This window comes from Camelus bactrianus, chromosome 24 (genome assembly GCF_048773025.1).
Source record: "Camelus bactrianus isolate YW-2024 breed Bactrian camel chromosome 24, ASM4877302v1, whole genome shotgun sequence".
NCBI lineage: Eukaryota > Metazoa > Chordata > Mammalia > Artiodactyla > Camelidae > Camelus > Camelus bactrianus.
Window position 1 is genome coordinate 1,816,807 of NC_133562.1, and position 27,206 is coordinate 1,844,012.

At 46.5% G+C, this 27,206-nt stretch overlaps 1 protein-coding gene across 2 annotated transcripts in view; it reads right to left on the reverse strand.

The window, feature by feature from the left end:
- Nucleotides 1-27,206, reverse strand: part of RAB31 (RAB31, member RAS oncogene family) — an 83,693-nt gene that overhangs the window by 26,050 nt on the left and 30,437 nt on the right. For both annotated transcript variants that reach the window (XR_012502081.1, XM_074352419.1), the window contains exons 2-5: nucleotides 26,525-26,604; nucleotides 21,969-22,050; nucleotides 8,302-8,373; nucleotides 7,128-7,234 (exon numbers count right to left, since the gene is read on the reverse strand). Coding sequence is in view for 1 of the 2 variants with exons in the window: in XM_074352419.1 (XP_074208520.1) it covers nucleotides 7,128-7,234; nucleotides 8,302-8,373; nucleotides 21,969-22,050; nucleotides 26,525-26,604 (341 nt within the window). In the remaining variant the exon portion in view is untranslated. The remainder of the gene's footprint in view (nucleotides 1-7,127; nucleotides 7,235-8,301; nucleotides 8,374-21,968; nucleotides 22,051-26,524; nucleotides 26,605-27,206) is intronic.

The window sequence follows — 27,206 nt, forward strand, 5'->3', positions numbered from 1 at the left end:
TGGGTCCGCGGTGCTCCTTCCAGGCCCGGAGTGACAACTGGCCACTGTTTCCATTCTCCGTGAGGTCCGAGGGGCGGCAGGGAGGCCCAGGCAGGTGCGGCCTGCAGTCAGATGCCCAGCCGGGTCCCGGGGCCTCCTCCTTCCCTCCCATCACTCCTATCGCCTAAAGCCATGCCTTCCCGAGGCCTCGGGCCACTTGTGTCTGAAAGAACCGCTTACCAAGGAGGGGGGAGGGAGGGATAAACCGCAGACACAAAGCACTACATACAAAGCAGAGGAACAACAAGGACTACTGCACAGCACAGGGAACTGTATCCGATGTCTTGTAAGAACCTATAATGAGAGAGAATCTGAAAATACATGTACGTACGTATGTTTATGTATAACTGAATAACTCTGCTGTACACCTAAAACTAACACTGTAAATCAACTACACTTCAATAAAAAAAAATTAATTAAAAAATGCATCTGTCCCCAGCCTGCTCTTGCTAATCGAATGAGAATCTGGGGAACTGGGTCCTGGAATCTGAACTCTGACACGGGCCCCACGCGTCTTATGTTCAAACTCCCGAAGCGAGGTGACCTATTTTTTTTTCTTTTCCAGGTTTCTTTGCCCTAATTTTTCCAGCAGGCCCAGGACAAGGCCATGCAGTCTCCTGTAGGCTCCCCAGACTTTCTGAGAAGGTTTCTTTTCTGTCTAGACCCCAGGACAAGTGTGCCGTCCAGAGTCGCCTGGAATTATCCCAAGGCCTCTGGTGACTTGTGCAGAAGCTCAGCATGCGTGTCCACCCCTCCTACACCGTCCGGCTCTCTGCTCCGCCTGTCCCTGCTCCTCCTGCCCCGCGGGGCCCGCACTGTCAGCTCAGCCCAGGTTCTCTGACCTTCTTCAACCCTGTGTGTCCCTAAAATGTCCCCCACGAGCAGATGGCAGGGAGAAGGGGGCGGCCCGTCCCACAGGCCCCATCAGGAGCCACACACGCTCCTCTGGGAGCTGTTACCAGCGCTTCTCTCTGAGGCCACCCTCTCTGGGGAGGGAGACATGGGGGGAGGGCAGAAGAGGAGGGAAGTGATGCCCCCGGAGCACCTGCTGTGCGCCAGCTGGGACAGTCTTCTCACGGACAGTGTCGCCAATTCTGCTTTGCTTCCTGTCTTCTGACTCAGAGACTACACATCACTCCAATTTCACAATAATCTGAGCACCAGGAGGTTCTGTCTAGCATTCTTCAAGGCACTCAGGGAAACCTCGTATAGAGATCAGGAGTGTAAACACAAATTCCAACTGGAAACCGAGTTCTCTGGACCAGACGCCCCGGAACGCCTTTCCCCCTGGGGTTTGGCCAGACTGCTCTACTTTCTGGGACATGTGTGGATATGAACCCCACTGACCCCATGATCGGCACCCCCACCCCGAGAGGCACTCCTGCACACAAACGCCTCCAGTGGGCTCAGTCAAGTTTGGGGAGTGAGTCGCGTTTAAATTCCAGCGCACGCTCAGAATACGCCAGGCATAGCTCCACTCAAGGATTTACAAGCTTACACAACGTAGTCTGTTAGGTGAGCCTGGTTCCACCTACACACGCGCGCACGCGCCAAATCTACAGACTCCTCTTCAATCCCCAGTGAAAAATAACGCAGTCTTCTGGCAATTACAGAAGAGCACAGAGTTTTAGCTGAGAGTAAAAGAAGGCCAGGTTCTAAATAAGGTCCAGGGTGCAGAGGCTTGGCTAGCACCCCAGAAAAATCGGACCAGCAGGCAGAATCTGGAGCAGCGGGACTGGCTGCCCAAGAACGGGATTCCACCGCCAGGGGCGGGCGTCAGCAGCAGGTGCCGGAGAGACCCGCAGCCCCGTCGTTTACCAAACTATTTTTGTCTAGCGGGAGACAGTGCACCCTCTGGGAAAGGCCAACCCGTCAGGCTTCCCCTGCCCCGCCCTCCTGAGTAGGGTTTTAATATAGCCACCCTGATTTTCTCCTGTACAGTGAGTGTGTGTGTTGGGGTGAGGGCAGTTAAATTCATCATTTGGCCACATATGTTTACAAAACTTCAGTTAATCACATATAATATATATAATATTCATGTCTATCCACACACACCACTGTCCTAATAATATTTCCTTACTATTCTGATCTAAATCCAACTTCTGTTAATTGAAATTTTTCCAGCATCTTTCCCTGGAGGTTCGTCCAGGCTGCTAGTTTAAGTGTCTGGTTCCTTTTCACTGCTGAGTAGTATTCCATGGTGTGGCTGCACACACGGTGCTTACTGAAGGACATCTGGGCTGATTCAGCTTTGAAGCTGTTACAAATAAGCCTTCTATGAATATTCATGTGCAAGTTTTTTGACGTATCAACAAAACTGACAAACTATCCGCTAGACCAAATGAGAAAAGAGAGCAGACTAAAATTCTAAAATCAGTTCTAAAAGCATAGACATCACTACTAACCTTACAAAAATGGAAACAGTGATGGGAGATTGCCATGAAATAAGAAAACAAATTTGATAGCTTAGATAAGTGGACAACTTCCTAAAAACACACAGACTAGTCAAACTAACTCAAGAAATACTAGAAAACTTGAGCATGCCTATAGCAAGTGAAGAAATTGGATTCATAATTAATAATCTTTCCAGAGAAAAGCCTAGGTCCACTGGCTTCACTGGTGATTTCATCAAATACCTGAAGAAGAATGAGCACCAATCCTTCATAAACTCTTCTAGAAAACAGAGAAGGAGGGAACACTTCTAAGCCCATTCTACAAGGTCTACTGCCCTGATACCAACGCCCAACAGACAAGACCAAAAACAAACTACAGACCAACACCCCTCATGCCTATAGACCTAAACCCCCAACAAAGTGCCAGCAAAGCCAATCCAGAAACGCATGAAGGGCTTGTTCACCCCAGATATGTGGGATTCATTCCAAGGATGCACGGTAGTCCAATAATTGGTTAATAAATTAACAGAATAAAGGAAAAAAGAAAAACACACGACTGTCTCAAAAGATACAGAAACAGCATGTAACAAAGCCCAACATTCATGATGAGAAAAAAAACAGCCTCAACAAACTAGGAATAGAAAGGAACGCCCTCAAGCTGATGAAGATCCACACAAAACCTACAGCTAACATCATACTTAACAGACGACTAACTCCTTTGCCCCTAAGATCAGGAAGAAGACAAGAATGTCCACTTTTCGTCACTGTTATTCAGCATTGTATTAGAGTGTCTACACAGGGTAATGAGACAAAAAAAAAAAAAAAAAAAAAAAAGAAATAAAAGGCACCCAGACTGGAAAGGAGGAAGTAAAACTGTCTCTATTCACAGACACCATAACCCTGCATCACTAGCGAGGAATGTGCCATTAATGAAATTAACAACCCCCCCATTCACAATAGCAGCCAAAACATAAAATACTTAGGAATAAATATAACAAAAGAAACGCACAACTTATACACTGAAAACCACAGAACATTGCTAAAAGAAATTACAGAAAACCTAAATAAAATGGAAAGACATCTCCTATTCACAGATTGGAAGAATATATTAAGATGGTAATACCCCTGAATTGTTCTTGAGATTCAACACACTGAATCTCTAGATTCAATTTAATTCCTATTCAAATTCCAGCTGCCCTTTTTGCAGAAGTTGAGGAGTGGATCCTCAAATTCTTATGGAAATGCAATTCGTTTTTTTCTGGGTCCTCCAGAATAGTCAAACAATCTTGAAAAAGAAGGATAAAATTGGAGGACTTACCATTCCTAATTTCAAACTTCCTAAAAAACGACAGCAATTTAAATAATATTGTAATGCATAAGAGGAGACGTATACATCAACTGAATGGAATTAAGGCCCCTAAATAAGACTTTACATTTATGGTCAACAAATTTTTGACAAAAATGCCAAGAAAATTCAATGGGAAAAAAATTATCTATTCAACCAATGGTCCTGGGACAATTAAATATCCACATGGAAAAAGATTAATGTGGACCCCTAACTCACGCCACTCAGTACTTACAATGGAGGACAGATCTCAACCCAGGCACTAACACCATAAAACACTTGGAAGAAAACGTAAGGGTTAACCTTTGTGGTCTTCAATTAGACAATCACTTGAGCACAAGACACAAAAAGGAAAAATATCATAAATTGGATGTTAAGCTTTTGCACTTTGAGAGGCAAAATAAAGATTAAAAAGAGACAAGTCACAGAATGAGAGAAAACATTTACAAATCATATGTGTTCAGAATATATAAAGAACCCTCACAACTCAGTAACAAAAAGACAATTAACCCAACTAAAAATTGGAGGAAAAGTCTGAAGAGACGTTTCTCCAAAGAAGATATACAAATGTCAATAAACATATGAAAAGATGTTTAACACCATTAGTCGTACAAAAATATAAACCCAAACCACAGTGAAACAACTTCCCAACCATTGGGATGGCTGTAACCAAAACACAGGTAATCACAAGTGCTGGTGAGAACGTGGAGAAACTGGAACCTCATACGTTGCTGGTAGGGATGTAAAAATGGTGTAGCCACTTTGGAAAAGTTTGGCAGTGCCTCAAATTGTTAAACACATTGCTATCAAATGACTCCAAAATTCTACTCCTCATATAGACCTGAAAGAAATGAAAACATATATCCATACAAAATTTGTACATGATTATTCTAAGAGGCACTTTTTATAATAGCCAGAAAGTGGAGACGACTTGAATGTCAGCTGTCAGTGAAAAAATAAAAGTGGTATATCCATACAAAGGAATATTACCCAGCCATGAAAAACGAATGACGTATTGGTACATGCTACATACAACATGGATGGATCTTGAAAACATTACACTAAGTGAAAGAAGCCAGTCACTGAAGACCACATATTGTATGATTCCATTTACATAAAACGTCCAGAAAAGGCAAATTTATAAAGACAGAAAGGTAGACTAGCAGTTGCCAGAGGCTGGAAGGAGGCAGACATCGGGAATGACTGTAAGTGGGTGTGATGTTTCTTTGCAGAGTGGAAATGTTCTAAAATTAGATGTGATGATGACTACACAACTCTATAAATAGATTAAAATTCACTCAACTGTATACTTTAAAAAGATGGATTTTATGATTTGTAAACAATTGCAGTAAAATACAGTAAATGTTTAAAAAGTTTTAATTTACTAGCATCAAACCGGCCTTCCTTGTTGACTTAGTCAGAGGTTTGAAGGAGACCCAAAGGGAATTAATTCCTTGATTCAGTAACAGGAAGTAACTAAGATAATTTTGCTTATTCGACCCTTCAAACCACAATGATAGAGGCTGGAGAAGCAAAATTCAGACCTCAATGAGGCCAAGCCAGAGGGCAGATGGTTATCACCTAGGGAATGTGGACTCATGCGACAGGGGCCCCATGAAGTCACACTGGATGTTGGAGCTGGAAGTGGTTTCGGACTGTCTCCTGGTTGGGGTGGAGCAGCTGTGAGTGACTCTGCAGTTGGAAGTGAGATGGAAGGGTTATGTGAGTGGGACACGTTGAAAGCTGTGTATGGAGAAACTCAAGGAGAACGCTATATCAGGGCACAAACAGTGACCTCCACCCTGAGAAATAGCGTGACTTTAGGTGCCGGTTGCACTTTTCTAGGAACTGGCCTGCTTCAAAACCACCTGCTCTCCCATTCTCATGGTTATGGTGGGAAAAATCATCTGGACCACTCACATCCCCTCCTTTGGCCACAAATGCTTTGTCATGATGCAGGGCAATCCACCCACAGCAATTTAAAAACAAGAGAGCGCCAGGCTTTCTAGAGACCGAAGACGGAACATACCAAATACCAGAGCTAATAAAGCACCCGTTTTTCACCATGTGGACACCAGTACCTTCCAATAAATTCCCATTTTTCCTGAAATTAATTTCAATTGAGTTTCAGTTCCATGTAACCAAGAGTCCTAACTAATTCCATTAACACTTAAACTGTTTTCTGCTTAAATTCTCACCCGTCAGTTCTCCCAGAACACACAAGGCTTCATTCCACTTAAAGTCACACCTTCTCCGCAGTTCGATGGTGTGGGGTGACAGCAATGACTCTCTCGGCAGAGGCCGTCTCCACACCCTGCCTCTTTCCCACGACACGTTACAGGGATTCGGCGGGGAATTCAAGACGCACAGGCTGTCTCAGGAGCACAGTAAAGCAGGCAGACTTCTGAACTAAGTCTGGGCGTTTAAAGATTTGTCCAGCCCCCAGAGAAACGAACAGTTTAGCGGTGTTTATAGCTGTTACTATAAACCAGCTTGATGCAACATGATACAAAGCCTCTGAAACCCCAGAGAAGTGGAGCCGTTTGTCAAAGGCCATGTGAAGAGCTTTGCAAGCTCTACTTTGATTGTTCACTGAACTCCATGTCATCATCTTTGGATCAGCAAGCACGATGTCACTGTCTTTAGGAAAGTCAACCACTCAAATGGCTGGGAATCAAATTAACCAGGGGATGGAGACAACGCAAATTCAGTTTCCTTTTCTATTTAGTAAAAATAGTTAGCTTATCAGGCTAGATAAAACTCCTGTCAAAGGTCTAGTCTATGTGGACCAGGTCCCTACAAACCTCTCTTCAAGTACAGGAAGTTCAACATCCCGTGTCTCCCGCTGTTCACATACACACACAAAGGTGTTCACATGTGCTGCATCGTATTCAGATCTTAGAACAAAACAGTGAGATTGCATAGACTTGACTACATCCTTAAGTTAAAGTCTAGAACTCAGACAAACGGGGAAAATGTCAAGAATTCGAAGTCTCCTGACCACGTGAACGTGCTGCCTACCAAAATGGCCATGGGAGTGATGATGACAAGAGTCACGGAAAAGGTAGCACTAAAAATAACAAACCACTCAGCCCAAAGACCTCTAGCGTCAGGGATGACTGTGCTGTGTGGAGATCTGACTTAAATATCCATTCCTACCTCGGCGCTCCATCAAAGCTGCCTTTCCCTAGAATTGTCCCTTAATTCTACTCGGGTTGGACCAACACCACCTCGACCCCCACAAGTGAATGACACCAATTAAATGATGACGCCGACAACAGACGTAACCACACAGACATTCGAGGGTGGAGGGCACTTACCACATAGCAAGTTTTTTCGATGATTCTTACCTGATGTCTGAGAGGTCACACTTGTTTCCAGCAATAGCCATGACGATGTTTTCCGGACCATGCTCTTTTAATTCTTTCACCCATTTCTTCAAGGTATGAAATGAATCCTAAATCAAAAGTGTAAATCAATCTTAGAAAAGACTCATTCACAGAGTACTTCAACCATGTAGAAACACACACCCAGCATAAATGAACGACGAAAAACATTTTCAGGAGGCACATGAAGATTAATGTACTAGCCTTCTCGCAGGGCAAAATTTAGTGTTAGTGAAGGTATCCATACATCGGCTGTAAAAGGTTCCTTTTCTAACACTGAAACTTGAGGTTAAGATAATCATATGCATAATTTTCTTCTATAAATAGCATTACTTGTAACTTACAGCCTTGGTTCGGCATGAACAAGGGTGCAGTCGTAGGACTCAAACAACGTTCACACTTAATCAGAAAAGAAAAAGAAAATAAACACATGCGCACGCGCATGCACACACACACATTTTAGAGTCCTGTTTTCCTCTCTGTCCGTCACGCATAACCGACCTCCAGGAAACAGTCCAGGGAGCCACTCCATGGAGGTGAGCGGTCGGGAGCTCCCGATGGGCTCAGCGATGAGTCACTGAAGCAGCAGCCCTGAACGCTGAGTCAGCACTCCCGGGGGCCGGGGCGGGAGCAGGGTGGGGAAGATGCCAGCAGACCACTGACGTTATTGGTTGGTTGACGGACATCCTGGAGCCTCAATGTGAAAACTAAAAATACACCCATCTCATGCGCACGCAAACCCACCACGCTGACATGGACGTTATCCTGGGCGTTTTAAGTTGTATGATTGAAACACCAAGAGAAAATAAGGATCTTTAATTCTAAAACATGCAAAACCTAAAAAAAATTTTCCTCTTCCTAAAACACTGACATTCTGGAGAATGGGATTAGCAGGCACGACCTTGCCTCTGCAAACAGACAATTTAGAAAATGTTCATCGTTTATTTCACTGAGCAGGTAGATCTGAACTGCCTGGCCACCAGACACTAAAACTCAGTATCCAGTGATCATCATCTCCCACCACCATTTTATGGACTCTCATTCCAGGCAAGACTCAGGCAGTGAGGTCTCTGCTGTGGTCGTTTTAGACAGAGAGTCACCAAAAACGTCACCTAAATTCTAGAGGGGACATTCTTACCTGCTTGGTGATGTCGTACACGATGACGGCGGCAGCGGACCCGCGGTAGTACATGGGAGCCAGCGAGTGGAACTGTAGAGGAAGGAACAGCGAGTGGTTTCAGGCCACAGTGAGCACATGTTACGCAGCCTCACAGCAAACAGAGAGCCAGAATCCTGCATCATTCCTGTAGGGTCCCGGGTCCCCCCAGAAGCTCCCCAGGATTCACATCAGATCATTTTCCCTCCCCGACTGCACAGACGCCTGTGGTTTACAGACCATGAATTCATGCCGGGGCAAAGCCAAAAACAAGTGTTTTTTTAAAATGTTGCTGTCCTCTGAATTTTCTTTTCTCTACTGCTCATCACTTATCTAAAATGATGGCCCCGGGGCACCGTCATTAGTGTGGTATGGTGGCAAGATGAAGATGTTTGCCAGGCGGAGGAAGAGAGGAGGCTGGCCCAGATCACAAGACCCCAGCCGAGCCTCCAGGGAGGAACGCGCAGGAAGGGCAGCTCCACTCGCCCTGGGGTCTGGACGGTGGCCAACCTGCAAACACCTCGTTCCAAAGGTGAACAGAGCAAGTGTCACTTATCCCCGAGCAGGATAGAGACTTATCCTGAGGATACACACAGGTTTTAGGTGTATTCTGAAGACTGTATCTGAGTTATCTTTGAACATATTTTAAGACTAGATCACAGAGGGGCTGTGAAAGATATTAAGAAAGAGATAACTCAGCTCAATAGGAAAATGAACAAATGCTCTCTAGAGAGAGATAAATCACAGGAGAAGAGTTATAAATTGCCAATAAATATCTTAAAACATGTTCAACCATAATAAGAGAAATGAATACAGAAGCAATGATGGGGTAGGTATTAATTTATTAAATATTAAAAAGATTTATCACATCCAGTGTTGGTGTGGGTTTGGGGAGAGAGACACTCTCACACGCTCCACAGGGATGCATTTTAAGAGCTACTTATGGGAAGATGCTCAACATCGTTAATCAGCAGGGAAAAGCAAATCAAAACCACGAGATACCACCTCACACCTGTGGGAATGGCCAGCATCAAAAAGTCTGCGAATAGTAAATGCTGGAGAAAAGGGAGCCCTGTGCACTGCTGCTGGGAATGTGAACTGGTGCATCCACCATAAAAAACAGTATGGAGGGTCCTCAAGAAAGTAAAAATAGAGCTGTCATACTATCCAGCAACTCCCCTCTTCTGGATGTTTACCTGAAAAATACTAACTTGAAAAGATATATTCACTCTCATGTACACTCTCATGTACAGCGCTGTTTACAATACCCAAGACAAGGAAACAGCCTAAGTGTTCATCAACAGATAAATGGATCAGTAAGATACGACACACACACACACACACACACACACACACACACATATATACACAGAGGAATACTATTCAGCCATTAAAAAGAATGAAATCTCGCCATTTGTGACATCTTGGGTGGAACTTGAGGGCATCATGCTAAGCGAAATAAGTCAGACAGAGAAAGACAAATATCATAAGGTCTCATTTATATATGGACTCTAAAAGCAAAAACTGAACTCACAGATACAGAGAACAGAGTGGAGGCTGCCAGAGGCAGGGGTGGGAGTGGGGGAAATGAACTCAGGGGGTCAAAGTTATAAAAATAAGTAAGTCCTGCGGATGGAGCATGCAGCTGAGGCACCACAGTTAACAATAACGTTATGTATGTTTGAAAGTGGCTAAGAGGGTAGATGGACAGCTTGCTGACTGTGGTCAATAATACGTGAGCCTGGAAATCTGCCAAGAGAATAGATTTCACGTGTTCTCATCATTTAAAAAAAGGTCAGAGAAAATATGCTAATTAGCTTGACTAATAGCTAATTAGCATATTAGAGAAAATTTGCTCGTTAATGGTCATTTTGCTATGTCTACATACATGAAACCATGCTGCACACTTGAAACATACATAATCTTTATTTTAGAAAAGAGGCCTTCTTTCAAAGCTGCTGTCGGTTAATATATTAAAAGTTGGAATGTGCACATCGTTTGACCTGGAGATTCCACCTCTGTGACCCGCCCCCCCCCCACCTCACACAAGGACTCTCACCCCTGCCTGGTAAGTAAGAGGAGACATTCAAAGCAACCTAAAGGCTCAGCACAGAGAATTCATTAACGGTGTATGTTCATAGTGGAATATTTACAAGCATTAGGATGACGATGAGGATTTTTATTTACAGGAAGAGATCCTTGACATACTGTTAAGTGAAAAAAAAGTCTCAGAGCAGCGTACGCAGCACACAGACCTGCAGTAAAACGCGTGTGGGTGTGCCCGTGCGCGCAGGCACGACATGGTGCTTCTCTAGACATTGCCAGCGGGATTTCTTGTGATGTGTACGTTTTCCTTACAAGGGTCTGCTGTGTACAAATTTGTACAGTGATTTTTAAACTGAAAAAAAGCAGCTGTGTTTACTGGGGAGTGGGCTGGGGGAACTGTGGGGAAAGAAGGATGGGTTCTGAAGCTTCTCTCTGGCAAACAACAAAGCCATCATTTGCGCTGACCTCCTGTGCAGTACACTTCGCTGAATAAGCCCTGGCCAGACTGGGGTCCCGTCTGAACCTCGGAAGCACGTCGGTCCCCGAGGTTTCCCTCTTCCTGCAGAAGGCTAGCGCGGCCTCACCAGAGGGTGCGAGGTCCCCAGCCCCACAGCCCTCGAGCAAGTCTCCACCCCAATGAGAAAATGCCCTGGTGCCTGGGGGTTTTCGGAAAAGGGACCAGACTGGATGGGGCTCAGGATGGACCCCGGAGTTCCCAGCTGGAGAGCCTGGCCCCTCCCTCACCAGGACTCACTGAGGACAGGGCCGTTCACAATTGCTCACGGCCCAGCTCTGTGTGTCTGCTGTCCTCGTAAGCATCAATAAATCCATTCTCAGTCCTTCCTTTGGCAACCCACCCCAGAGGCAGAACACAAAATCAGAACCCCTGCCATAAAGGAGGAAAAAGCCGTGTATTTTTTAAACATCCCTGCTTTGCTAATCGAAGAGAATGCATATCAAGTGTCCTTTCAGCCCAGTTATATAAAACGCTCATTTTTCCCACACCGCTTCCATGTAAGAACGACCCACTTGCACACTCGAGGTAGGAGAGCTGGTACAAAATCTGTCTCTCAAAAATAAAGACACTTGTGGACTCGAGCACAAAGAGAAGTGAGCTGTGCACATTTTCTCAGACACAGTCTATTTCAAGCTATAAAACCAAGAACTGGATCTGAAACGGTCCCTGGGGTGCAGGCTCATGAATTACTGACTAGATCGTTGCATACGACGCATTGCTTGTTCCTTCCTTCCTCCAAATGGAATCATTTTGAAATAAATCTGTTGGTGAAACCACTTAAATGACTTCATTACAGAGGACGGGGGGGTTTAATGAGTTAAAAGTTCATGTCTCAGGTCCAAAACTCAGCAATGCATTGACCAAAGGGTAATATTGGTGGAGGACAAAAAGATAAATCACCTCTAGCTACAATGTGAGACTTTTCTTCTAACAAAATATAAAACAAAAGCACCGCCGCCAGCCTCAGCACTCAGCATGACATCACTGCACTCCCATGGGGTCGGAATGAAGACCGAGGAGACCCTCTCATAAAAGACTCTTCTAGACGCAAAGTTCACCATCACCCAAGGTTGACAGAACTATCTCGTTTAATCTCACCTTGAAAGGTTATTGGAAAATGAGCACAGTAGATGCCAGTTCAAAATCCCTTCTTCCCTAAGTACCCAACAAAATGTCTAGAAAACCAGATTAAAGTGTTCAGATAGCTCTCCAGTGACATTTGTTTAGAAGAAGCATAAGGAATTGTGAAAAGCCAATCTGTCCCCTCAAAAGAAATGGCTGTTTCTGTCCGGGTGTGTGTGTGGCTGCTGGTGTTTAATTGCTGGATGTCTGCAGGACGAGGGCCAGGGCAAGGCCTTCTCTGAGTTTCTAAGACCCTCAGCTGTCACAGATGGAAACTGCTTCCAGCAACCGGCAGGATGAGGGGGCCTGACCCTTCTGGGAAACATCTGGACAATGTATTTAGAGAGTCTTGAAACGTTCATGCACTTTGCCTCAACAATTCCACTTCTAGGGGGAATGATCAGAGGTGTGGCCTCGAGGAAAGCAGAATTCATTCTAGATTCATCAGTAACCCTGACAAACTGGAACCAACCTCCCTGTCTAACCATCGGGGACTGGAAACGTGACTTTGGCTTAGCTGTCACATGGAATCCTGAGCAGTGATTAAACTCGTTTCTGAACAGGATGAAACGGCATGTGAGGCCAGATGGCTGGGTATTTCCCAAGGTCTTCTGCAGAACCCTGTGCCCTTGAAGTGTTTTTCAGAAAAAAGGTTTCTTGGCTAATTAAGTTTGAGAAATGCTACATATTTTAACAATCCCCTGGAGGTTTACAGAGTAATTTTTAAAGGCTCCGAAATTTTCCAGAGTAAAGAAAACTATTGGTTTTGGTTTTACTCAGAATTCTTCATTTATTTTTTAACCTTTTTTCTCGTAATATTTATTAACATCTAGGGACCTAGATGGGGCACTGAGAACCCATCTTAGGGGTACAGCGTGAAGACTTCTAGACTCAAGACAGTCTGTTGCCCTGTGACTGGCTCTTTACTGGTTTTCGTGTTTTGTAAAGTGCGGGCAGCCATGGGGGGGGGGGTCGGTGGTGACAGCTAAGGTTTTCCCAGCTCTGCGACGACACTCATGGCTGAGGTAAGTCGGCTCTGGATGGAACCTCTTGCTTCTTCCGAGTGCCTTCCTGCATCACAAACCTCCCATCCTACACACAAACACCCAACTCAGCACACAGTGAAGGGTGTTATTCCAGTAAACCGTCTAATCCTCTAGGCCACCCGGTCGGCTTCAGGCAAAATTCCTTAAACTTAGGTTTTTGGCATCATAAATTCCACAGCAGCAAAATTCTGCATGTCAAGAATGAGCAGTGGTGGAAAATACATGAAGTTTCCAAACAAGGACAGGCCTCAGCTGGGCTCTGCCTCCCCCAGGAGACAGCCCAGCAGAGGGCTCTGGCGTGGGGGCCTGGAACTTCAGGGGTTGGATGTGACTTTCAGAGACACCGTTCCTGGGGAGACGCTCCGAGGCAGCCTGGGGGCCAGCGCCGGCCTGCTTCCGGGCCAGCGCCCTGTCAGAAATTCTCGTAACACCAGGGCCCGGACAGTCCAAGGCAGGAGCCAAAACACCTCCAAGGCCCAGAAGGATTCAAACAAAGAGGGAAGCCTGAGGAAAATTCCTGACATTCCCACATTCTCAGCTGGCGAAGCTGAGTGGAAAAACCATCCCTGCCTGCTCTTTGGGCGTCATTCAGAAGAACGTTTCTAAGTTTTACACAGACTTCTCTCTCCACAGAAAAGCAGAGACCTACTTAATAAGCCTACTCAGATGTCCTAAAACCTAGCAGTGTGTAAAGCTGCACAGAGCCCCTGTTAACAAGGGTTACTTCTCAATGCCGTGACGGGCAGCCCACCACGTGTTTGCACTATTTCCTCATTATGAAACCACCTTTAACAGGATACATTACTTTTGCAATGAGAGGGGATTTTTCCCCCTCTGCTTGCTTTCTTTTTCACTGTGCTGACATCCAAGGGCTTCCTCAGCGTTCAGGGTCCAAAGGGTTAAAGCAGAAGCCCCACGAGGAAGCCCCTGACTCCCTGATGAGGTGCGTGCACACCTTCTACAGCAGAAAATGACAGGGCCAAACCCAAACGTCTTTCCACAAAAAGACGGTGTCAGCGTGTGGGGTGTGGGTCGGTGCCTTTACGTATACATATATCATTTGGGGTTTACTGACTTGGTTATTTTTTAAGACAGAGGTACTGGGGATGGAACCCAGGACCTGTGCGCGCGAGGCATGCACTCTGTCACTGAGCTACACCCTCCCCCATCAGTGTCTTTGGAAAGACAAGGTAACCACCTGGCGTAGTCTGATCTCTAGGATAACGGAGAAGACAGAAGTCAACGTTTGGAGATGCTACAGAAATTCATGTTTTTCCCATCTGTGAAAAACCCAACCACAGTGGACCTCAGCTCTCAGTCCTGCTTGCTAGCACCAGGGGGGGGTGGGGTTCCTGAAAGTCCAGACTGATGTGTGCCCCGCCTGCCCCTAAGTCAGGGCCTTTTGTCACCTGGAGCCCCTGTTTCCTGCTCCCAGAGGAGACGCCAGGAAGGAGCCACGTCTCTCCACGCTTTCCTCCTGTCTCGACATCCTTGGCCCTCTGTTCACCAACGTCCCATCATCCGGGACGGTGCCCGAGCTCCCAGATGCTCTGCCACCCCCGCCTGGGTACCCACAAAGCCTGCCCTCGCTGCAGCCACGCGGACGCCCTACCTGTGACCGCACCAACCACAGAAAACACACCCCACCCACCAGGCGCCCAGGTCTCTGCACCGTCTCCAGGGCCAGCCGCCTGCAGACCTGGCCCAGGGACCCTGCCTCGGCCCCCCTCCCTCCTGAGCCCAGGTCATCCTCCCTTGACTGGCAGTCCGGAAGCTTCCATCAGCGCATCTAGATGTTGGAGTGGCCTCCACGCTGGCCCCACAGCAGCCAGGAGGACCCGAGGTTTAACGGCTGGATTAGGCTATTTATTTACATTACCGTCCAGTCTCATTTTAACTTTTTCTTGTGGAAATTTTCACACGTGCACACAAGGAGGGAGCATCGTGTAATGCACCCGAGTGCTCGCCCCCGAGCCTCAACGTCCCTCAGACACCAGCCCTGCATCCTGACCCCTCCTCACCGCCCGCCCCGTCCACCCTCTGCAGCAGACACCTGACGCCACACTATGTTAACTGCAAAGCAGAGCGACTTTTCCTTCAAATATAAGTCAGACTGTGTCACTTTCCTGTTCAAAATCTGTCTAACCTACCCATCCCGTGTGCTGTGGGGTCTTCATGCACCACTCTGAGCGAAAGGTGACTCCTGGGGCTTCTTCTAAAAGATCCAGGTGGTCCCCTCCATCGACTGCAGTTTATCTCATTTTAATAGCACACATCCCGTCCGCAAGCCTCTGAGCTGTCCCCCAGCAACAAGTCTGCATCCAGTTGTCCTTGCTGAGAGCATCCTTGGGGTGGGGGTGATGGGGGGGCACTTCCCTTATTAGGACCTCAAGTTGCACTGTGAAAGCACTGTTCTCCGAGACAGGAGGGAAGTGTATTTACTCTACCTCCTCCCGCTGAAGGGAGAACCCTCCCCGGAAACACTTCCCTAGCGGCTTTGTGAGGAGGTGCCCGGGGTGACCCCCAGCAGCTCGGGGGAGCCGACGCAGGGTACGCGCTGCGAGCTGGGTGCTGGGAGCTGGGAGCTAGGTAACCCCCGCCCCCCGGGGCTGCAGGGCGAGTGGAAGAGAACAAAGAGCAGCTCATTCGGAGCCTGTAAGAGGCCCCTTTCTTCAAGGACTCCCGAAGGTCAAAATGCGCTCTGACTTCAGCTGCAGCCTATGAATAGGGAATGACTTTCCTGACCACAGACTCCAGGCTCCGGAGAGAGACGGGAGGAGAGAAGTTCCTTTTGACGTCTGTAAGGAGCCTGAACTTGCCCTCAGATAGCGGCCCTCTTCATGTCTCTCTTCCTTCTCAATGACCCGTTCAGACCCAGACCCGAGGCCCCGGCTTTCTCAGCCACATCCCCGAGCCTGCCCTCCGGTCACCCAAGCTTCGCAAGGACGGCAGACGGGCAGGCACTGGCAGAATGCAGGCCAAGGAGGTCAGCAGGCAGGACGGCCCACCAGCCCGGCACCCAGGGTTCCTGACTGCGTCCCTGAAACCCTCAGTTCCTGGGCGCGTCGGTGACTTTTCCTTCTCAGGCACCCAGGGCTCAAGGAAAACTTCTGACAGCAGGAACAAGTTAAGATTACACACAGCTGGCTGCTGCAAATGGAGATATTTATTATATTATTTTCTGGAGTATGTGAAATCTCTCACTATTGGGAAAAAAGTCTGCGCACTCACTACCAAAGTGACTGTAATTGTTTTGAATCAGTGGGTTTCAGAATATGATCACCTCTAGCAGTATGGCTTAAGTAAACGTCTGGCCTTGGGTTAGAGAATATTGCTGAAATAAAACTCAATCAGCTGCAAATAATACTATTTTGAAGATAGATTCCTTCTCTTAACAAAACAATGCAGTCAAATATTACACATTTCAAGTCTAATAATGGTCTGGAACATCGCAACTGACAATTTCACAAACGTAACCTTGCCTGTGGTTCTGTATGAATTTACTACAAGGACCACACTTCAACACTGAGAAGATTTAATACTTTATTCAACATTTTTAATTTAGGTACAACTCTGAGGTCAAGGCTGCGTTTCCAAATCACAAGGAATCTCCAAAGAGATGAAAGCCAGTGTGACACTTGCCTATCACTTACAAAGGTTTAGGAGTAGGCAACCCCAAATTCATCTCCAGGTTCATCCTTACCAAAATCCTAGCTGGGTTTTTTGATAAGCATGTATAAAGTGATTCCAAAATTCATGGAAATGCAGGGGACTGAAAATAGTCAAGAACTATCTTGAAAAAGAAAAACAAAGTTGAAGGACTCACGTTTCCCTATTTCAGAGCTTATGACAGAGCTCCAGGAATCACAGCACCATGGTATTGGTGTGAGGATAAAACTTTATTTAGATCAAAGGAACAGGACAGAGAGTCTGGAATTAAACTCTCACATGTGTGGCCAACTGACGTTTAACATAGGTGCCAAGACAAAGAATAGTCTTTTCCACCGTGTCAGGACAACTGATTTTGTATGATACTGACATACGAAGAATGAGGTTGAATTCCTTTCTTACCAAGATGCACAAAGAGTAACAACAAACGGATCCCAGATCTAAACGTAGGAACTGAAACGAGAAAACTCTTAGAAGAACGTACAGGGGTAAATCTGTGGGAACTTGAGTTGGGCAAAGACAAGTGTTGGTCACGATGTGGAGAAGCTGGAACCCCACACATTGCTGGTAGGGATGTAAAATAGTGCAACCCCTTTGAAAATGGCTTGGCAGGTCCTCAAAGTACTAAACTTAGAGTCACCGTATGACCCACCTATTTCATTCCTAGATACTTACTCGAGATTTTTTTTAAAAAAAGCATCTGCACAAAACTCTGCACGTGAATGTTCACAGCATCATTATTCATAAGAGCCAAGAAGTGGAAACCACCCAAACGTCCATCGGCTGGTCAGTGGATAAACACCATGTAGTAATCCATACAACGGAATAAAAATCACCCGCTGAAACCTGCTACAAGGTGGTGAACCCTGAAAACACTGTGCTAAGTAAAGGGAGCCGATCACAAGAGCCACAGATTGCGTGGCTCCATTTAATTGCAATGTCCGCATTAGGAAAATCTAGAGACTGAAATTAGCCTAGCATTGGGGGATTTAGAGGGAGGCTGTTTTTCGGTCTCTGTGAGCACTCTTCAGTTTTATCTTCAAAAAGCACAGAACAATGAGCTTGATTTCAGAAGCCAATCTTCCCAACTTCAGATGTGTTTGCAGGGGAACGGAGAGTTTTTATACTAATAATGGAACCATCAGTTCGCCTTTGTGGGATTTGCGACTGTGGTTCATTTGAAACCAAAATCCTATAAATACGACTCAGGCAGTCCATTAGGAAAGACAGACAGCTATAACACGGGCTTTAACCAAACGAAACTAAAGAATACGATGATGTCAGTATTTTTTCACATTAGATTCTGAAAATAAGGCTTCTCGGAAGGATCAGACCAAGAGAATGAAGCCTGAAAGTTTTCCAAGATACTGACATTTCTAGTGGAGTTATTCTATGGACTGTGACTGTGTTTACCGCAGGCGCAGAATGATCTGGAAGCACACATCTAGGACGGGCAGGTTGCAGCTCACACTGTGATATTTAATAGCAGTGAGGATGTTCTGGTCCCCAGTTTAAGGAGAAAAACAAAGAAGGAAATCAAAGAAACTCAGTGGGAAGGAATGACATGTTGACACCTTGGGAACGAAGTCTCATCTTCCCTTATAAATCCTGACGGAGGGAGACGGGAGAACAGAGCTGGGCAGGTAAGTCCTTTCTCTCCTGGGGGCCGTCTCTGAGCTGCGGGCTGTGTACATCCTTCCAGAGGCCCTGGTGACCCCGACACGAAGCAGAAACCAGCACGACAACCCATCAAAGAGGGCAGGATGGAAATCCCAAAAGCCCATCCCGTGCCCCAACACGGACATCTTCCCTCCCCACACCCCTCTGGGGGAGGGGTGGCAAACTAAATGCACAAATCCTGAAAATGGTCAGCTTTTAACAAATTGCATTCAACAAGCAACTAGAAACCTTCTTAAACCATTTTTTTAAGAGTCACCCTCTGATGTGACAATGAATATATGTATGTTCATGTATAACTGAAAAGTTGTGCTCTACACTGGAATTTGACACAACATTATAAAATGACTATAACTCAACAAAAAAAAGTGGGAAAAAAAGAGTCACCCTCTGGACTGTGTTGAAAGGATCACAGGATGCCGGTCACATTCGGCTGAACTAAAAGCAGAATTAAGGCAAGCTGTCAAAGAACGGATGCTCTCCCACACAGAGATGGAGGAGGACCAGGATCCTCTGACATGTTCAGTGCTCAGAGGAGAGAAGATGAATTCCTCCCACACATATAACATGGGATTAGCACAGGGCGGTAAGCAGGGCAGTGACCGCAGGGCTGGGCATGCCAGGCAGAACTTGGTCCGATGGTTCCACAAACGAACTAATATGGAGGAAGTAACACTGAGCTGAGCACCCTGCCTCCTTGAGGACACAGAAGTTGGCATCTTTATGTTGTCAAATCATAAACCCAAAGCGGTCTTGTTCGTTGATCATGGTGAAAACAAAGGAGAACAGCAGCCGATTTCCGCAGGGATGAGGCGGGGAGGATGGGCGCGCGGACTCCAGCAACTGACGGGACGGAACGCATGGCAGCCCGCACCGGCAGCAGCAGGGGGTTTATTTTTAGCTCAAACCCTGGGCAACGTCATTATAAGCACGATTAAGCCCAGCAACAAGCTGCCAAACGACTGAGAAATTGCCGTCACTGGAGAGACTCGGGACCGCAGGGAGGGAGGGCAGACAAGGTCACCCCAGGAGTAACACCCCGGGCCTCTGAGGGTCAGCGGGACTGGACAACCGCGTGCACACTGCTCGCTCCGTCCCCACAAACCTGGATGCGCCTGAAGTGACCACCCCAAAGCCAGCCCCTCCTCCCTGACACACAAAGGGGATCACTGCTACCGCGTCGTGACTTGTGTGGTGACATTCATGCATTTCAAAGTAGACACAGCAGTGCAGCTGCAGGGACCTATGACCTCTAAGGGTCACATTTTAGAAAAGCAATTAGAATAATCAGAAATACCGCCATATGAAAAAAAAAAAGTACTGCTATTTTGCTCTGAGATGCTAAGTGGTCCAAACTCCAAACTCCAACAGTCACTTCAGAGCCAGATTTTATCCAAAGTAGTCGATCCCTGGACTATACATTAGAATAGGAGTGTAAACGTCAAACGCTCTGTTTAGACCACACAGAAATCTCCCCTTCGGAACCCTACTAGCAAGTGAAAACAGCAGGTTATGAAGAATCATGATCCCACTGATGTGAAATTACCAACTCACATCGTGAGCTCTCTGAAGAATGGCCACCTAATCCTAGGAGTGGAAATACGTGGGCAGTGGGATTTCGGACAATTTTCCTTTCAACTGCATGGTTTTGGGGTGATTTTTCTATCATCACAAAGCTATAAAGCACAGGAACCAGAGAGCTGGATTTAAATTTCAGTTTTATACCATCTTAGCTGTGTGATCTTGGGAAAGTTACTTAACCTCTCTGTGCCTGAGTGACCTCACCTGTAAACGGGGATAAGACAGTACTTCCAAGTGCTGTGAGCTGGCTAAACGTGTTAGGGCACAGAAGGCGCTCAGACCAGTGCTGGGGCAGGGCAAGCCACCTCCGTGTGAAACTGACCTTACTGCGCTCAGTAAAACCAGCTGAAAAAGCAACCCTTTCAGGGCCAAAAAGTAAAAAGCGGAGCAAGAAAACCTCATTGTTTAGGTTTAAATAACAATCCCCCCAAACACCAAGACAAAGAACCTAGCAGACTGACAGCAGAGACACACCGGTGCACAGAGAAGAGGTCCCGGGCAGGCAGGTCCCCTCGGATCTGGGCCCAGTTGCGGGAGTCAGCGTGCACAGGAGGGGAAGAGGTGGCAGCCCCACGCGTGCAAATCTTTGCTCCCGATTTAGCAGCAAAACAGAAGACATTCTAACGGGGTCAGCATTTGTGGGCCAGAAGGATCGTCCTGATTAAAGAGAAAGAAATCTTGGAGACACCTTAATTGACAGACGCTGGGATATTCACTTTGAGGGGATTTACAGAAAGCGAAAATCACATTTACACACTCACTTTGTTAGGAAGTGACAATGAAAACGATGCAGGACCCTGAACCCTGGAGTCTCTCTGAGAGGGAGGTGATCAACAGAATCAATAAGTGAATTAGGAGGTACATTAGAAGTTGGTAAGAGTTACGGAGAAAAATGCAGTGGGTGAAGCTGGGGGGTGGGGGGGGCAGAGAAGGTGGCACCTGAGCTGGGATCAGACAAGCGGAAGTTCAGCCTACGTCTCTCCACGACGATCAGCTCTGATGAGCACTGTGATCTGGCTGAAAGCACTCAGCTGAGAGGAGGTGACGGTTACCCATGTTCTGCCTGTATCCTGGTCACCCCTCAGCTCGGACAATACACACTCTGGTTATTACACAAATCCCCTGCTGCACACAGTCTGTTGGTGTTCGTTATTCCACTTTCTAAAATCTAAAGACAGGGGCTCCTTGCATCACCTTCTCCATAAATATTTCCAGCAAATAAGAAGAATGAGGAGTAAGAGAGCACTCATCAGCTGTTTCCTGGGAACCCGACGCCCACTCCCCCATTTCCTAGGAAGAGAGCCCAGACTTCCGTCGAGGAGCAAAGCCTGCCAGACGCCCAGTGGTTCGGGGGAGCTGAGAGCAGCCGCCGCCCAAGGGGGAAGCCTGGCCCCACGAGCAGGAGGGCCAGCCCCCTCCCCCAAACTCAGTACAGCGCCAAGGAGTGAGCACAGGACCCAGACCAGGTGGATGAGGGTCCTCGGGGCCGGGCGGGGGGCGCGGGTCTGAGCAGAGGTGCCCTGCTTCCTGGGGTTGCCAAGGTGGCAGAATGATGGCCTGGAGCTGCTGCTGAGGCTATCCTGGCCACCCCGGGGCAGGAACGCCAGTGGGTGGGCCTAAAAATGAAGTCAGTTTAAAGGTAAGCAAGCAAAGGAAATGGAATAGACACAGTGGCTGGGGACAGCCCTTGGGGAGGGCTGGGCTCAGCCCCGCCCTGAGACAGGAACCCCGAGCTAACCCAACCCTGTACACCGACCCTACTTCAATTTTAAAAAATTTACTAAAATAAAAAAAGACAGGCACCCCCTTATTTTTCTCATAGCCGAAGAAAAGAACATTTCCTTTTTCTGCTTCAGTCATTTCAAGCTGGGTTTCCACCATCTGCAACCAATAGTCTTGCCAAATACAGAGACTGTCGGTATTTGGTGGGGTTTTTTCCCGCTAGAAAAGCCAGTACTTTCTCGGGAAAGCCAACAACAGCATGTCCTTACCCGTTCCTGGCCAGCCGTGTCCCAGATCAGGAACTTGTGAAGTTCATTTCCACAAGGCACAGTTTTGGTCATAAAAGATGCCCTGAAAGAGAGAATCTCCGCGTTACCAATTATCCCTAGAACCTTCACTAAGACTCCAGCTTCAAACAGGCGAAGGTGGCGTCTCCGCAGGACCCAGAAGCTGCCCCCTCAGGGCCGCTGAGAGGAAAGGAGACACCCCTCACCCAAGAGAAAACACTGCATTTTCAGTGAGTCCAACTGGAGGTCTCAGGGGGAAAAGGCAAAGTCTGCCTTCAAAAGCTCTGTTTCTAAAACATTTATCTTCAGTTGTTCTAAGACATTATGCCTGAAATCAAAAAAGAAAATAAAACCTTAGATTTGGGGGGCTGGGGGGAGGGTACAGCTCAGTGGTAGAGTGCACGCTTAGCATGCATGAGGTCCTGGGTTCCATCCCCAGGGCCTTCTCTTAAAAAAAAACCTAATTATCTCCTCCCCCCACCAAAATAAAATAAATAATACAATAGTAAGTAACTAAAACATTTTTAAAAACAAAGAAAAAATAAAAATAAAAAACCAAACAAACTTAGATTTTAAAAACATACCACCACCACAGTTAAGAGGGCAAAGGGCTGCTGGTGCCCGGGTGAGTCCCCGTGTGGGCCTTGCAGCCCACGAACAGAGGCTCACGCCCGCTGCTCTGAACCCAGCAGCGGGAGCGCCGCATCTAAGCCCCGTCTGCCCTCCATCAGCGCAGGGACACAGATCAGTAGCTTCACAGTATTTGTTTTCTCTGCGAAAAAGGAAGGATTTGAAATTCTCAGTAGAAAACGGAACATTTGATGCTTTCTCTCTTGCATAGTTCTTCTTAATAAGCCTTTTCTTTGTGCTCATGAAAGATGAAAAAAAATCTAATACAACGGAAGTTTAATACCCTCGACTATTTTTCCCCCATGAGACAAAGCTTCCCATTCATTAAAATACAGCAAGCGTGGGGGGGGGTGCAGCTCAGGGGTAGAGCACATGCTTGGCATGCACAAGGTCCTGGGTTCCACCCCCAGCACCTCCATCAGAATAAGTAAACAAACAAACAACCCTAATTACCTCCTCCCCACCACAAAAAAAAAGAAAAAAATAGCAATCATCGCTGGCTGTGGGATAAGCAGACAGAGCGAGCCTCCTGAGGTGACGGGGTCAGAACACGGGTCACCCGCACATCATTCCGGCCACGACCGTCTAATCTGATTTTGAGCACAAGGAAGCAATCGGGCAAATCTGGAATGGGGCACATTCTGCAAGGCAACGGGCATGAATGCCTGAAATAAATCAACGTCATGAAAAGCAAACGAAACAGAAGGCAGGCGGATTGTTCTAGGATCTCGATTAAGAGAGAGGAAAGACATAAAACAATCTTGGACCTTGGCTGGACCTGGGATTAAGAGGGAAAGAGCTTTAAAAGACATTCTAAGGACAACTGGAGAAACTTAAATTTAGACGCTACGTCAGATATTATCACTGAGTCCTATCAGCTGTGTCGGTACGATGATGGTGCCCTCAGTACCTTCCTCTTACGACATGCATGAACTACAGTCTTTAGGGACAAAGTGTCAGGACGTCTTCCCCTCTTTCATGGTTCTCACCGCCCTCCAAGTTCAGCACAGAGTCCAGCCCTGCGCTCACGCTGCACACAGCCCAGGACTATTCCCTCAATTTCTGCTACTTTCCCCCAGACTAAGAGGTAAAGCACAGAGTCCCAAGGAGAGAGCAAGCCCCGTGGCTCCCCCACCATCCCCGCAACACGCACACACACCAGGGTCACCAGTTAGAGCTCTACCTGCCAACGTGCCAGTGCACAAACGGAAACTCTAAGCATTTTTCTAAGCAACATGACCCAATAGTCTCAAAACCACACCTGGCCCATGACACTTCATTTCTTTAAGAGTGCTTAAACCACACATCACAGACTACAGTAAAAGAGCAAATACATTCCAAAAATGAAAACGTCTTTATTACTTTTCTCATTATAAAAGCAATATATGTACTTCACAAAAAAAAAGAAAAGAAAGAAGGAAATTAAAATCAACTGTAACTCCAGCACTGCGCTGCCATCACTGCCAGTGCGCTGGTACACGTCCTTCCGAATGATTATTATGCAACTTTTATCCCCCAGATTGATGACACTGCACATGAACTTTGCTCCTCCTGCACTTCAGAGAGAAAGAGATGACGGGTAATGTTTGCACTTTTCCTCATGACTTTCTTCATTTTCAATTTTTTATGATGAGTATATAAAAGTTACAGTCAGAAAAATACTTTGATCATGTTTTTGGAGATTACATGATATAAGAAAATATTCAAAGTAGGGATGAAGAAGGAAACAGGATAAAAAACAGGACTCCTATTCTGATAAATTCTGTGCTTCTTAGGGTTTTTTAGAGTGGACTTGAACTTGTATAACCAGAAAAATTAGACTTTAATCTTGGACTCTGTCAAGGAAATGCACAGATAGCACTTAAAATACTCCGTTCATGGCATGTTTTGAGAAATCTGTATTCATGGCAAAGAGTCAGGAAAACCTACCAAGACGGTGAAGGGGTCCTGCGGCACGTCAGGCAGAGCACGAAGCTGTTTTTGTTTTTGAAAGTTATGTGTTTGTTTGCTTGCTTTATACACAGAAAACACTTAAAATACATGAAACATGCACTTTGGACTCTAAATACTGGCAAAAGAAACTGAAGAAACGGGACTGGAGAGCTAATAATCCTCTGACCTCACTTTTTATTTTATATATTTATGTATGGTCTGAACTTTTCACAATGAGCATTATAATTTAAAGAAAAAATACATAATTTTTAAACCCAATAGACTGTTTTTTAGAGTAGGTTTACAGAAAAACTGAGCCAAAACTATAGGCAGTTTCCATATAATACATTATTTTTAAGAATCCCCAAACCACCACGATGCATTTCCACACCATGAAGTAGGGCTTACTTCCCCTCCCTTGCATTTGGGCTGGCATCTTGACTTGTTTTGACAAGAGACTGGGACCAAAATGACAAACCTGTTCTAGGCATAATGATGCTAATACCTATGAGCAACGAACACTCTTATGTACTTACCATAATTTATGGCAGAAGCACGCATTACGTTTTGATTTTTTTTTTAATCATTACAAAAGGAATACAGAGTTGTTACTAAAACTTTTTTTGAAGTTCAAAAAGTAGACAAAGTTTCCCTTCCAACTTCCAGAATGACATTTCTGAGTCGATCACTCTCATGGGTTCTTATCAAGAATCACAAAGTGGCAAATTAAGGAGGGAAAAGTCCATTACAGAGAAGAGTGAAAAGAATTTCCTCTGTGAATTTGTCCCCAACCTACAGAAGTGCCTGTGCTGGGAGGTGATGCACATCTTGCAGGCAGAGGCCCATCTTCTTCCCAGACAGTATTTTCAAGGATGTTTGTTTAGCCAATAATATAGCGAAGAGAAGGTCTTCTGAGCAAAGCACAGGCACGCTTACTGCCCGTTGTAAAAGATTTGTATGTGGGGTGCCATAGGACCCTCCTCACATCACCTTCAGGAAACTGGGGCTCAGGAACCAGCGCAAAGTGATAGTCGTCTGGCTACTGTGATTCCCCCTGCCTCAGACCCAGGACTCAAGTTATCTTCTGCAAGCATCTGTAGACTTGTTAGGCTGCAGACCCCGCTCAATTCTTGAGCATATTTCTGTGAAAACGTTTCAAGTCATTATTTTAGCTACAAACGTGTTGGATTTTCTCACATCCACAGCTTCAACCACTGGCCTATCCAGCTGAGCAGCCACCAATGCCTCCCCATGAATTTTCTCCACTTACTGCTGATGGACACCATCGCCCTGTCCTCATCAATCCTACCCGGTTCCCCACATTTATACACACATTGCTTCCCTGCTGAGGAAACCCAAACCTTGCTCTCTGCAGACAGCATGCTGTCTTCAGGGAGAGAAATCAGTGAGGCCAGGTTCTAGGACAGCAAAAACTCAAGCACCTGCAAAACAGCACAGCAAACGCCCATCTGGAGAAGGTATCTGTAGGAAAGGGGGAAATGGAACAGGAAAGTGCTCCTGCAGTCCAAGGTCAGGGTCTGGAGTGAGCAACCCTCCCCTCCCCTCCCACGCATTAGAATGGAGATGCTGACGTTCGATTAATGCAGGAAGGGAAAATCAATCCACCCACAGGCTGCACACACAGCTCCGCCGTGAGCGGAGGCGCTTCCAGGTTTCCTGGTGGGCGTCTTAAAGCACAGCCTTCAGGGATTTGTCCCAAGGCTCGTCTTCCGTCTGGAAATAAAGCCGGCATGATGCTCAGAATGATGCCATGGAGATGCAGGAAGCGACCTTGCGCTGCGGCAGGGGGATGGTTGGTGGCGGCGGCGGTGGGGGGCGGGGGGTGACAGGGACATTCTGCCTAGAAGTTCCTGAATTTCTGCCAGTCTTTGCAGCTGGGATGAGAACTGCTTGCAGGCTCAGGCACAACCTGGCCTCTCCGAGTGCTCTGAAAGGAAGAACCCGCGAGGACTTACCCAATGGTCGGGCTGATGTTGTGGTCAAAGTGATCCTGGACAAACCGACACACGATGCTTGACTTCCCGACGCCGGTGTCCTGGAAGAGGAGGACACAGCCGTGAGGACCAGGGGAGCCACTTCTAGCAAGTACAAACCGAACCCAGGACGGGAGAGCTCATTTCCGATGGGGGGAAGGGGGTACGTTCTTTTATTTCGTATCAGCGTTTTCGACAATGTAATCATGCTGCTTTCACAGAAAACGCAGTATGGTAAAAATCAGTGTTAGAAACATGTCCCATCTGTATACAATAATTAAGCTGGAAATGGCATGTTCCCACTACATATATTTCCAGAAACTTGGAAAAATTTTGGAGGGGTCTACGAAGCAGGGTTACGCACTGCACTGTTTTTGTAGAAACAGAACTGACTGCTCAAAACCTCAGCACTCTGAACACATGTAATCCATTTTTCTAGGTATCACGCTGTTAAGACCAATGAATTCTAATTATTGCATTTCTAACATTTTCCCTCTGGAATCTGATGGCTGCGGAATAAACTCCAGTTTCTCTCAGTTACATAAAGGTCTCAGCGCCTTCTCTGTTAAGTAACTATTTAAAGCTGCCGAGGATGGGCGTCCAGTTACATGCTGGACACAGGGCACCTGCGTTTTTTCCTCCACTCCCTTCAAAACCCCTGTCA